At 44.5% G+C, this 14,388-nt stretch overlaps 1 protein-coding gene across 1 annotated transcript in view; it reads left to right on the top strand.

The window, feature by feature from the left end:
• Positions 1-8,382: 8,382 nt before the first annotated feature.
• Positions 8,383-14,388, top strand: part of LOC112612455 (zinc finger protein 813-like) — a 7,572-nt gene continuing 1,566 nt past the window's right edge. Inside the window, exons 1-3 of the mRNA XM_025367028.1 lie at positions 8,383-8,412; positions 13,163-13,289; positions 13,820-14,350. Coding sequence (XP_025222813.1) covers positions 8,398-8,412; positions 13,163-13,289; positions 13,820-14,350 — 673 coding nt within the window. The 5' untranslated portion in view covers positions 8,383-8,397. The remainder of the gene's footprint in view (positions 8,413-13,162; positions 13,290-13,819; positions 14,351-14,388) is intronic.

Below are 14,388 nucleotides of genomic sequence, written 5' to 3'. Positions count from 1 at the left end.
GACCAGATGCAGTGTCTCAGGTCTGTAATCCCAGCACTTTCAGAGGCCGAGACAGGTGTGTCACATGAGCCTGGGTATTCAGGACCAGCCTGGGTAACATGGTGAAAACCCTTTCTATACAAAAAAATACAAAAATTTGCTGGGCATGGTGGCACATACCTGCAGGGCCAGCTACTGTGGAGTCTGCAGCCAAAGGATGGCATGAGCCTGGGAGGTCGAGGCTGCAGTGAACTGTGATCTTGCCACTGCTCTCCATCATGTCTCAAAAAAAGAATACTTATGGTAAAGTTTGGGTAGACGAATAATGATATCATTGATGCTTTATGAAAAGGTTATGGGGACGATGCCCAAAAGAAATCAACAGTTTGTAAATGGATAACTCATTTTGAGTTGTGAGAAGACAATGTTGAAGGTTATGTATGGAGCAGCAGGCAGACCATCCACATCAGTTTCACGGAAAAACAATAATCTTGTTTGTGCTGCAGTGAAGAGGACTGATAGCTAACAGCAGAAACAATAGTCAAGAGGTTGAGAACAGGCTGGTTAACATGGTGAAGTGCCATCTCTACTAAAAATATAAAAATTAGCTAGGTATGGTGGTGGGCACCTGTAATCCCAGCTCCTCGGGAGGCTGAGGTGGGAGAATCGCTTAAACCCAGGAGGCGGAAGTTGCAGTGAACCGAGATGATGCCATTGCACTCCAGCCTGGGCAACAAGAGTGAAACTTTCTCTCAAAATAATAATAATAATAATAAATATCAAGCCCCTTCTCTTCCTTTGTCTGCCATCGTGGTTTGTACTTGACTCCACTTCTAGCCATATCTTCTCATAAGACTTTCAGGATTAAGTGATTCCTGGCCAAGAAAAAAAGCAAAATCGTTCCATTCCCCAGTGGATTCAGATGAAAACTGGTAATAAAATCAGGTACAACTTTAAAAGAAGACACTGGAGAAGAGCCAAGCTGGGTCTATAAGGAATTGCACATGAGATGACATACATATTTATACTGTCTGAGCATTACAATCACGTTACCATATCAAGCAGAAAATGTCACCACTATCTGAAGAGTGGGACATGTTTTATTGGGAATACATTTTTTTCTCTCTGAATCTGTTATGAACACGTTGGTTGGCTGGGTTCAGTAATAAATACGTCAGACTTTTCATTTCCAAAAAAAAGTCAAATGATGTAATTCCATAGAGTACCTTAACTCCTGTATTGCTTTTTTTTTTTTTTTTTTTGAGATGGAGACTCCACTGGGCTCAGTGGATCACACTTGTGTTCGTCACACATTGGGAGGCTGAGGTGTGAGGTTTGCTTGAGACCAGGAGTCTTCTGGGAATCTTCTTGCCTCCACTAACCCAGTTCATGACAGACCCTTGGACTTTACTGTTCTGGAAAATCTATATAAAGCAATATCAGTGTATCAAAGCATTATGTCTGTCAGAAGCTTGTGAAAGAAACTAAAAATTACTAAGTCAAAGAGAAAAGTCAAGCTGGGAACAGTGTCAGGCAAACCTTCCTCCAATTTTATTCGTAAACAAGATAGCTACAAGGATTTTTTAAAAAGCTACATAGAGGCTGGGTACAATGGCTCAGGCCTCTAATCCCGGCACTTTGGGAGGCCTCAGTGGGCGGATCACTGAGGTCAGGAGTTCGAGACCAGCCTGACTAACATGGAGATACCCCTTCTCTAGTAAAAGTAGAGAATTAGTCAGACATGGTGGCATATGCCTGTAATACCTGCTACTCGGGAGGCTGAGGCAGGAGAGTCACGTGAACCCAGGAGGCAGAGGTTGTGGTCAGCCAAAACCACACCACTGCACTCCAGCCTAAGCAATAAGAACAAAACTCCATCTCCAAGATGAATGAATAAATAAATATTTAAAATATAAAGATGAGGTTTCACCATGTTGCCTGGGCTTGCCTCCAACTCTTGGCCACTAACTATCTTTCTGCTTTAGCCTCCCATCATGCTGGAACTACATGCACGAGCTGCCACCCCTGGCCACATTATGCTTTTTCAAACTTGCTAATATTTTGGATATGCTAATTTCTTCCTAAACGTAATTATGTTTTAGCTAATTACTAGTGTTTGATAAATGAAACCTTTGATAACTAGGGATATGAGTGAAAAATAGAGTTCATAGTACATGTTAACTTACAGATATTGCCATAAAATTATTGCATGCAGAAATGAGGTGATTTAAAAGTTTATAATTTTTTTTTTTTCTTTTTTTGAGATGCAGTCTCACTCTGTTGGCCAGGCTGGAGTGCAAATGTGAGATCTCAGCTCACCGCAACCTCCGCTGCCTGGGCTCAAGCGATTCTCCTGCCTCACCCTCTTGAGTATCTGGGATTACAGGCGTGTGCCACCATGCCCAGCTAATTTTTGTATTTTTAGTACAGATGGGGTTTCGCCGTGTTGGCCAGGCTGACCTCGAACTCCTGACCTCAGGGTGATCCATTCGCCTAGGCTTGCCAAAGTGCTGGGATTACAGGCAGGAGGCGCGGCGCCCAGCCAATTTTGTAATTTAGTTATATTTTCTTCAGGGCCCACGTAAAACAGAATAACCTGACTGGGATGTATCCTTAGTAATATCTCATAATTATTCTCTATATGAAAATAAATCCCAATGTTTGAAGACTGCCTATTTTACAGCCTTTATTATTCACACCTGATAGAACACTCAGGCAAGAACAATAAAGAAAACACCTAAAATAGATTACAATTGGATGGGTGTGGTGGTTCACCTGTAATCCCAGCACTTTGGGAAGCAAAGGTGGGAGGATTGCTTGAGTCCAGGAGTTCAAGGCTAGCCTGAGCATCGTAGTGGAACCCTGACTCTACAAAATGTTAAAAAATTATCCAGGCATGGTGGTGAGGGCCTGTGGCCCCAGCTAGTTGGGAGGTGTAGTGGGAGGATTGCTTGAGCCCCAGAGGTTGAGGTTGCAGTGAGCAGCGTTCCCACCACTGCATTCCATCCTGGGTGACAGAACTAGGTCCTGTTTCTAGGGGGAAAAAAAAAAAAAAAGAACAGCTTGAAGATAAAAAGTACATTTTGTACTTATTTTCAGAAGGCACGTAAAGTGAATATTACATTTAGGAATTGATATGTTGTCAACATTTATCGCTTAAATATATTGCAGGAAGAAATGTAAAAAAAAAAAAGTTTGAGAATGAGGACTAAGGTCTGATTTTTTTATCTTGCCTAAATTCCTATCTGAGGAATCTGGGGAGGCATGCCCTACAAACCATAAATACTCATCAGATGGTTTTATTTAGTCCTATATATCCTGTCTTATTTCCAGTCTGACTCTGGAATAACGTGACAAAGAAAGTCAAAATATTTTACCCCAAAACATGTTTCTTTGCCATATTTTGAAATGGTCCTGCAAAGCTGTCCTTTGTGAGGGGTACATGTGCATCTGTAAAGAATCTCTAACATAGCTAGATCTTTTTCTTCTAGGCCCTCCCAATCCTGAAGAGATTAAGAAAGAAGCTAGCACCTTTTAAAGGTCTGAATAGAAAACATTTGTCATCTATTGTCTCTAAGGCAGCCAGTAGAAGACTTCAAAACAACCTTTGTCTCCACAATCTTCTGTCTTAACCTGACATTTCTGCTATTGATCCCAGGTATTTAGACAAACTCAACCAGCTGTCAATCAGAAAATGTTTCAATTTACCTATAGCCTGGAAGACCCGCTTTGAGTTGTCCCATTTCTCTGAGCCAAAGCAATGTATTTCTTAAATGTGTTTGATTGATGTCTAATGCTTCCCTAAAATGTCTAAGAACAAGCTGTTCCCCATTACCTTGGGCACATGTTCTCAGGACCTCCTGATTGTCATTCATATTTAGCTCAGAATAAACCTCTCAAAATATTTTACTGAGTTTGACTCTTTTCCACAAGAATAGTTCATTTTAAGTGCAGCGTGAAATAACAAATGTAAGGAACAACTGGGCAATTTATATATATATATATATATATATATATATATATATATTTTTTTTTTTTTTTTTTTTTTTTTTTTTTTTTTTTAATCACCTTTTTTCTTATTGAGACGGAGGAGGGAGCTCTGGGGTAGAGGGTCTTTGGCCAGGCTGGACCTCTGCGTTCAGCGATCTTCTTGCTCCTGCTTCCTGAGTAGCTGGGACCCCAGACTCCACCCACCTCCCCCGCATCCCTGTTGTGTTTAAGCATCAGGTGGTGACCTCACTCTTCCTAGGTCTGGGCCGTCCGCTCTGAACCCCATGGGGTGGCCCTAGGGAAGTCTCTGGAGCTGAGCACAGGCTGGAGTCTCCCACCCCAGTAAATGGAGAATAGAAAGGAGGAGGATTTCTCTTCTGTTCTGTGGGCCATCGGCATGAAATTGTACGTTTCGCTCAGCGAAGCCTTTGCATTTCGCATTCTAGCTTGCCTTCCTGCCCTAGACAACTTAAAGGCTTTGAAATTAAATTGGTAAAATTAATTTCAATAGCAAGGAACTTTCCTGGATCCAATTATCGCCCCACGTCGACTTCTCAGGGAGGTACTATTTCCATGACTGCTGAGCTGCTCCAGCCTCACTGGCGGGTTTCGTCTCCAAAACCCGGAAAACTGATGCGCGGGGAGCGAGATGGAGAAAAGCGCAGGCCCCGCCCCCGCGGACGCCTCACAACCCTGGACTCTTCTCCCGGGCGCCAGGCCCCTTGTCACTCTCCCTCGCCCCCTCCTCAATCATACCCCGTCCACCTCCTGGGGGTTCCGCCTAGGTCTGGCTTCTGTCCTGCGCTGATTGGCACAGACCCGGAAGCGGATGGTGTGGCCTGAGGGTTGCACCGCGGCGTTGCGCTTCCCAATTCTCTGGTGCTGCTATACCAGGGAGGTGGGGTTCGCACAGACCCGGAAATTCCGGCGCGACTTTCTCAACCCAGAGCAAGTTGAGACATCCAAGTGGGAGTTCGTGAGTCCCTTCCTTCTGAGTTTAAAGTCGCCCTGAGGCTGGTCCCATCCCCGGTCTTTCTGCAGTGGGGCCGTGAAGACACCTCCTATCGCGAAAATTTCCTTCGCAAAACTCTTCCTGACCCGTCCTCCCGCCTTGCGCTGTTTCAAGTCCTCACCCGCGAGCTGAATTCCGCCCTGGGCGCTTCAGCCTCGCTCTTGTCGGCGCCTGGAGCGCACCGCGGCAGCCCCAGTCCCGGGGAAGCTGCGTTCTCTGCCTGGTCCTGGGGTCCTGCAGACCCCACCGTGGTCTGAAGGCGCCGTCGCCCTCCACCTCCCCCCTCGTGCCGGGCCCTGCTGCTCCCCAATTCCAACCCTTGGAAAACATGCTCTTCTTGGAGGCAACCCTCTTATCCCGTTCTGTCCCTGTTGTTACCGGAAGGCGGGCTTTGAGTTTGAGGTTTCCAGGTTCTTCGCTGTTGAACATAGAATGAAAAATAATAATAATAATAATAATAATAACTCGCCCAAAGTCACAAAAGAACGAAGCGGCGATAGCAGGAATTTATCAATCAAGACAGCACTCCACAGGGAGGAGTGGGCCCGAGCGAGCGTCTCCAGGGCCCTGTTTACAAAGTTTTTGGGGCTTAAAGTATTTCTTTTGAGGTCTCTATGGGCTACCCCTTATCTATGCCCTATGCCCTGTGCCCTATGCAGATGGGTGCCCTATGCAGATGGAGGGGTGGCCGGTGCTTGGCCTTGGCCACTCCTGGGCTCTTTCCCTTTCCATCTGAGACGTGGTTGAAGGGGCAGGGCGGTAGGGAGAGCAGCCTTTGATTCTTTGTTGCTCCGGATGGAAAGATGGGGTTTTTCCTTTTGGCCTAGTTTTGGAAAGTTCGGGTTAATTGGCCTTAGATTCCCTGCCCCCAGACCCAGGACCCATGTGTTTCCTTTTTCTTCTTTCTTATTGGAGATGGGTCTCTGTTGCCCAGGCGGGAGAGCGGTGACAGGATCACAGCTCACTGCATCGTCAACATCCTGGGCTAGAGGGATTCTCCCACCTTAGCCTCCAAAGTAGTTGGGACCACAGCCACGCGCCACCACACCGCGCTAATTTTTGTATTGTTGATTAGAGACGGGCTTTCGCCTTGTTGCCCAGCTTGGTCTCCAACTCCAGGGCTCAAGCGATCCAGCCGCACCGGCCTCCCATTGGGAGGCCGAGGTGGGCGGATCACCTGAGGTCAGGAGTTCGAGATCAGCCTAGCCAACATGGTGAAACCTCGTCTCGACTAAAATACAGAAATTAGCTCGGTGTGGTGGCAGGCGCCTGTAATCTTACTCCCAGCTACTCAGGAGGTTGAGGCAGGAGAATCCCTTGAACCCGGGAGGCGCAGGTTGCAGTGAGCTGAGATCGCGCCACTGCGTTTCAACCTGGGCGACAGAGCGAGACTCCGTCTCAAAATAAAATAAAATAAATAAAATAAAATAAAATATAAAATAAATCTTCTCAAGCTTTGGTAGAATCTTATGAGCTCACATCATTGTTTTGTAACTATGATATGTGTTCAAAATTTTCTCCTTTGTCCCCACAATTCATTAGATGTATTTTTTAACCATTTTAAAATAGTTTATGAAATTTATTGTATTCAGTTTACACTGGGGACTGCATGCTTTCCAGTCTGTATCATATATTGAAAACATTTTCTAGTACCTGATACATGATTTTAGGTTGTTTCAACGTGTACTTGATAAATATATCAAGGAACTACTTTATGTATGTATGTATATACGTCTGTATGTATGTCTGTATTTATTTATTTATTTTGACATGGAGTTTTGCTCTTGTTGCCCAGGCTGGAGTGCAATGGCATGAACTCTGCTAACCGCAACCTCTACTTCCCGGGTTCAAGCTGTTCTCCTCCCTCAGCCTCCCGAGTAGCTGGGATTACAGGCGTGCACCACCACACCCGGCTAATTTTGTATCTTTAGTAGAGATGGGGTTTCTCCATGTTGGTCAGGCTGGTCTTGAACTCCTGACCTCAGGCGATCTGCCTGCCTCAGCCTCTTAAAGTGTTGACATTTTAGGCATGAGCCACTGCACCCAGCCCCAGGAAGGTTTTTAATTTAGGGTCTTTAATTGCCAATGTGGGTTCGCTCAGGGTCAGGCAGCGACCCCTTAGATCCGCCAGATGTATTTCTGGGTGAACATACACTTGTTCTTCCCACCTGTTGGGCAAGCAGACTGGTCTGGGTGAGGGACCCTAGGCTGTCCCCCTCAGCTGTTCCTGCTCATCTCCCCCGTCAAGATGAAGACCATTCCAAAGTCAAACAGGACCCTGGTACACATGAGACCCCAGAGAGGACATACTAGTATCACTCTTATTCATTCACTCACTCAGTAGCTATTAAGCGTATACTATATGACTGGGGGCAAAAATAGAGGAACTATCTGTGCCAGGGATCAAAATGGCAAACCAGCAGACTATCCTTCCCTGCTTTCTCCAGATTATTTTTCATTTTTATTTTTTTGAGACGGAGTCTCACTCTGTCACCCAGGCTGGAATGCAATGGCATGATCTCAGCTCACTGCAGCCTCCCCTGCCAGGGTTCAAGTGATTCTCCTACCTCAGCCTTCCGAGTAGCTGGTTCTACAGGCCCACACCAGCACACCCATCTTATTTTTGTATTTTTAGTACAGATGGAGTTCTGCCATGTTGGCCAGGCTGGTTTCCAACTCCTGACCTCAAGTGATCTGCCCGCCTGGCTCTCCCAAAGTGTTGAAATTACAGGCGTGAGCCACCACACCTGGGCTTTTTTGTTTTTAAGATAAATCTCACTCTTGTCACCAGGCTGGAGTGCAGTGATGCAATCTTGGCTCACTGCAACCTCCGCCCCTGGGCTCAAGCGATCCTCTCACATCAGACTCCTGAGTAGCTGGGCCCAAAGACCCACAGACGTGCACCACCACACCTGGCAAAATTTAGGTAGTTTTAGTACAGATGGGGTTTTACTGTATTACCCAGGCTGGTTTCGAACTCCTGAGCTCAAGCAATCCACCTGCCTTGGCCTCTGAGTGCTGTGATAACAGGCATGAACCACCACATCCAGCCTCTGTGTGGGGTTTGGTCAGGGCTGCGTCTGTGTCCTAAAGGGGAGCTCATTCCAACCCAGCTCCCACTGCTGCAGCGTGTGTGTGGGCTTCTCCAGGAGGGAAGCAGGTTCTGAAGAAAGGGCTCAAAATTCATGTAGTTTTCCTGTCATCCCTGCTGCAGTGGGCAGTAGAGGGGACCATATTTCCTCAGGGTGAGGTCTCCTTTGTATTCGTCATTGTGTTACAGAGAGTGGGTGTGTTGATTCTGAGCAATCAACAACATATTTTTAACATTCAAGATTGACTTCTAAAGACTTGGTACATGAGGAAGAAACCCTGAGGAAGAAACTCGGAAGAGGAAGAGGAAAGCAAAGGAGTCAGGGATGGCTCCTCCTCAGGTGAGATGATATTTCGGTGGATTGTTCTGTCTCCTTCCTTTCAGAAACGCTGGGCCTTGGAGTTGGGAATCTTCTCTGAGTCTGAAGCGTCCTGCCTGACAGGTTTGCTCACCCTCACCCATGCCTTCCCTCAGTCCCTCTCATCTCGCTTAGATTCCATCTCTAATGACCCAGTGACATGAACTTGGGAAGAGGCAGCACTGGGCATGGGCCTGGGAAGGGCTCACACCAGACATGGATGGAGACGGGGTGAGGGTCCCGTGGTGTGAGTGCTGTTGGGCAGCAGGGATTGTTCAGGGACCACATCGGGATGCACTGTCAGCCCTCTGTGGACCAGGAGTAGAGCAGCTGCCAATGGAAGTCACGTGTTCATGTGCACAGAATACATTGTAAATTCTAGAAAAGGTGACCAATAATGGGAAATCTTTTCTCCCTGATTTTATACTACATTTTTAGGTAATTGAGTGAGTTACTGTGTTTATGACTCCAAAAATCTTACTAATTAGAATGGAAAGTTCATACACAGAAATAAATGATACAAGATGTTTTATTCCATCATTATTTTAAGCATATGAAGTCAACCTAAATAATAGCAGGAGATTCATTATTCTTAGCACATTAGGCTCATGGAGACTGTGGTGTTACTGTGGAGAGGCTTGTGTAACAGGTGTCTTTGGTAAAAATGGTTATAATTTTTCTCAAGTATGAGAGCAATACTTCTTTTTTATCCTAGAGGATGGAGCCATATTCCCATTCCACTTATAGTTATTATTATAATATTATTAGAATATTATTATATTTTAAATATACGAAATCCTTCTCTGTCACCCAGGCTGGAGTGCAGTGTCATGATCTTAGCTCACGACAACCTCCAACTCACAGGTTCAAGAGATTCTCCTGCCTCAGCCTCCAGAGTAGCTGGGATTAGAGGCACGCACCACCACGCCCAGCTAATGTTGTTGTGTGTTTAGTAGTGACGGAGTCTCACCATGTTGCCCAGGTTTGTCTTGAACTTCTGACCTCAGATGATCTGCCCACCTAAGCCTCATGGAGTGCTGGGTTTACAGGCATGAGCCAAAGTGCCCAGCCCCACCAACTACACACACACACACACACACACACACACACACACACACACATAATTTATTTTTTCTTGAGACAGAGTCTTGCTCTATTGCCCAGGCTGGAGTGCTGTGATGTGATCTTGGCTAACTGCAACCTTTGCCTCCTGGGTTCAAGTGATTTTCCTACCTCAGCCTCCTGAGTAGCTGGGATTACAGGAATGCACCACCACACACGGCTAATTTTTTTATTTTTAGTTGAGACGAGGTTTCTCCATGTTGGCCAAGCTGGTCTCGAACTCCTGACCTCAGGTGATCCGCCTGCCTTGGCCTCCCAAAATGCTGGGATTACAGGCATGATCTACCACACCCGGCCTTAAATATATCATCACATGATATATATATGTTTTGTGGTAAAACTGAAAGCGAAGCTGCAGCTTAGACCCTTGGCCATAAAGCATCTTCTTTCCCTGTTACATCCTCCATTCTTTTTCTAATTTCACTGGGGAGCCGCTACTGCCAGTTCTGTGCCATGTGTCAGAGCAAGTTTCTGCATTGTTATGAGACTTTAGAAAAAATTCAGCAGTAAATTAAAAAAAAATTTTTTTTTATATTTATGTTTTTACTTTAGGTTTGCAGCTACATGGCTACATGTGAAGGTTTGTTACATAGGTAAACTAGTGTCATCGGGGTTTGTTTTACAGATTATTTCATCACTCTGATATTAAGCCCCATACCCAATAGTTATTTTTTATTTATGTATTTTTTGGAGACTGAGTTTTGCTCTTGTTGCCCAGGCTGGAGTATAATGGCATGATCTCAGCTCACTGCAACCTCCACCTCCTGGGTTCAAGCTATTCTTCTGCCTCAGCTTCCCAAGTAGCTGAAGTTACAGGTGCCTGCCACCATACCTGGCTAATTTTTGTATTTTTAGTAGAGACAGGGTTTCACCATGTTGGCCAGGCTGGTCTTGAACTCCTGACTTCTGGTGATCTACCCGCCTCGGCCTCCCAAAGTGCTGGGATTACAGGCGTGAGTCACTGCACCTAACCTCCAGTAGTTATTTTTTCAGCTTCTGTTTTTCCTCCCACCCTCCACCCTCAAGTAGACCCCAGTGTCTGTTGTTTTCTTCTTTGTGTTCCAGTAAATATTTTAGTTTAATACTTGATCCTACTGGTTGTGAAAATTTACATGTTGTCATGTTAGTAAACACGGCTAGCTTGCTCTTTGGTATTTGCATTGGAAATTGGCTGAATGACATGTGGGTCCTTTGTGATTTTTCCCCATATAAGGAGTGCCATAGTGGTTACCTCTGTGCACACCTGCGTTACTACAAATATCTGACGATTCCTGTAGGTCAGGCAGGTGAAAGGGTGATTGCTTCTTTTAGGAAGGGGCATTCCCTGTTTTCTTAGATCTGACAAGATTCCCCCCTGACCCCAACTGCCAGTGTATCCTCTTTCACCAAGGTGAGATTCCTCTTCAGTTAAAACTTGGTACTTTTTATGTTTTTAAAACCTTTCTATATATACACACCTACACACACAAGTATACACAAACACGTATACATACATATATATGCACACAAATGTATATATTTTGAACATCTTTTATATTTTAAAAATCTAGGGGAAGTGACAATGCTTTGTATTCTCTGTCACCCAGGTGAGAGTTTAATGGTATAGTCTCGGCTTTCTGCAACTTCTGCTTCCCAAATTCAAGTGATTCTCCTGCTTCAGCCTCCTGAGTAGCTGGGACTACAGGCACGTGCCACCACACCTGGCTAATTTTTGGTTTTTGTGGTAGAGACAAAGTTTCACTATGTTGGCCAGGCTGGTCTCGAACTCCTGACCTTGTGATCTGCCCACCTCGGCCTCCTACAGTGCTGGGATTACAGGCATGAGCCCCCACACGTGGCAACATCTAGTTTTTTTGTGAATTTGTGTAGATTTTATTATTTTGTGGACATATATATGTGTAATGAATTTCTGTGCTTTGAGTAATTTAGTTTTCATGTATTTTATTTTACTTTGACACTGGGTCTCACTGTGTTGCCCAGGCTGGAGCACAGTGGCGCGATGTTAGCTCACTGCAACTTCCACCCTCGGGCTCAAGCCATTCTACTACATCAGGCTCCCAAGTAGCTGGAACCACAGGTGCCTGCCACCATGCCCGGCTAATTTTCTTTTTTTTGAGATGGAGTCTCTGTTGCCCAGGCTGGAGTGCAGTGGCGTGATTTTGGATCACTGAAACCTCTGCCTCCCAGGATCAAGCAGTTCTCCTGCCTCAGTCTCCCGGGTAGCTAGGATAACAGGCTTGTGCCACCGTGCCTGGCTGAATTTTAGCTTCTGATCTTTCACTGTGGATGTTGTCATCTCTAAAGACATCACTCATACTCTGTGTCATCTACATACTGAATGTCATTTGGTGTGTCAATAAAAGCTTCTGGGCTGCGCGATGTGGGTCACGCCTGTAATCCTACCGCTTTGAGAGGCTGAGTCAGGCAGATCACGAAGTCAGCAGTTTGAGACCAAGTTGCCAGTATGGTGAAACCTCGTTTCTCTAAAAAGCACAGAAATTAGTTGGGTGTGGTGACATGTGCCTGTAATCTCACGTACTCAGGAGGCTAAGGCAGGAGAATTGCTTTAACCTGAAAGGTGGAGTTTGCAGTGAGCTGAGATTGGGCCATTGCACTCCAGCCTCGGTGACAGAGTGATATTCCATCTCACACACACACACATACAAAAAATGTTTCTAACATTTCTGTAACGGGAAGCCTCCGTTGATTTTTTTTTTTTTTTTTTTTTTTTTTGAGATACAGTTTCACTCCTGTTACCCAGGCTGCAGTGCAATGGCATGATCTCGGCTCACTGCAACCTCTGCCTCCCAGCTGCAAGCGGTTCTCCTGCCTCAGTCACGCGAGTAGCTGGGATTACTGGCATGTGCCACCACGCCTGGCTAATTTTTTTTGGTTGTTGTTGTTTGTTTTTTTAGTAGAGATGGACTTTCTCCAATTTGTCAGGCGGGTCTTGAACCGCCGACCTCAGGTGATCTGCCCACCTTGGCCTCCCAAAGTGCTGGGATTACAGGCATAAGCCACCGTCCCCAGTCTCCGCATTGATTTTTTTTGTTTGTTTGTATTTCTAGTATTATACACAAACATTAGAAATTCATACCGAGAGGGTATCATGAACTCTCAAAAGGTATAATAAGGCTGGGTGCAGTGGCTCATGCCTGTAATCCCAGCACTTTGAGATGCTGAGACAGATGGATCATGAGGTGAGGCATTTGAGACAAGCCTGACCAACATGGTGAAACCCTATCTTTACTAATAATATGAAAATTACCCGGGCGTGGTGGTACCTGCTGCAATTCCGGCTACTCAAGAGGCTGAGGCAAGAGAATCACTTGAACCTGGGAGGTGGAGGTTGCAGTGAGCTGAGAATGCGCTACAGTACTCCAGCCTGGGCGACAGAGCGAGACTCCATCTCAAAAAAACAAAAACAAGAAACAAAAAAAGGAAAAGTATAACAAAACACACTGGTAAGACAAAATGTGGTGGAAAATCCCTCACTCGGATTTGTCAGAACATTCACTGCAATTAAATCCATGCTTTCACATCTCCTCATTTTTTCTAAAGATAAGAACTCCTCCCATAACCATTTGGTTAAAATGTGTTTTCATTTCAGGGTCTGTTGACATTCAGGGATGTGGCCATAGAATTCTCTCAGGAGGAGTGGAAATGCCTGGACCCTACTCAGAGGACTTTATACAGAGACGTGATGGTGGAGAATTATAGGAACCTGGTCTCCCTGGGTGAGGATACCTTCCCTCCAGAAGTGGGGATACGCCCTTGCATATGTTTGTATTTTCTCATTTTTTCTTTTTGATAGAGTGTCTTGCTCTGTCACCCAGAGTGACATTAGCCTGTTGTTGATTATTTACCAATATAGTATATTGTGTGGCCCTTTAGCATTTGTATACAGTAGATATGCTATAAATATGAAAAATATATATTTTTCTCTTTCTTGATGTGACAGTGATATGTTTTTTGCAAACTGTTTCACACTTTAGGGTCACAGTGGAAAAATACTCCTTTTAAACTTGTTTGTGCCCTGTCAGTGTTTCGTCATGATATTGGGAGTAGGCTTCAGTTAAAAACAATTTGAAGTACATGTAATTGCCCTTTATTTATTAAAGAATCTTACCCTTTTGTGTTCCTAAACTTTGAAGATCATGTTTGGGAAGTTTAAAATGAGTATTGTTTTTAGTGTCATATTTATACAGTTCAGTATTATTTACCATCTATACTTAATTGGAAACCTATTGGTGTTTACATTTTGTAGATATCCATTCCAGATGCATGATGAAGGAGTTCTCATCAATAGCAAAAGACAATACAGAAGTGAATCACACAGGGACAATGCAAAGACATAAAATTCATCCCACTGGAGATTTTTGCTTCCAGGAAATTGAGAAAGATATTCATAACTTTGAGTTTCAGTGGCAAGAAGATGAAAGAAATAGCCATGAAACACCCATGACAAAAATAAAATGGTTGACTGGTAGTACAGACCGATATAATCGAAGGCATGCTGGAAAGAAGCCTATTAAAAATAAGCTTGAATTAAGCTTTCATTCACATCTGCCTGAACTACACACATTTCAGAGCAAAGGAGAAATTAGCAATCAAGTTGAGAAGTCTATCAATGATGCTTCCTCAGTTTCAACATCCCAAATAATTTCTTGTAGGCCCCAAACCCATATTTCTAACAACTATGGAAATAATTTCCTCCATTCATCATTACTCACACAAAAACAGGAAGTACACATAAGAGAAAAATCTTTCCAATGTAATGAGAGTGACAAAGCCTTTACTTATAGATCACTCTTTTTTTTTTTTTTTTTTTTTTTT

Source organism: Theropithecus gelada, chromosome 19, assembly GCF_003255815.1.
Source record: "Theropithecus gelada isolate Dixy chromosome 19, Tgel_1.0, whole genome shotgun sequence".
NCBI classification, from domain to species: Eukaryota; Metazoa; Chordata; class Mammalia; order Primates; family Cercopithecidae; genus Theropithecus; species Theropithecus gelada.
Note: the sequence above shows the minus strand (reverse complement) of the source record. Positions and strands in the feature narration are given on the sequence as shown.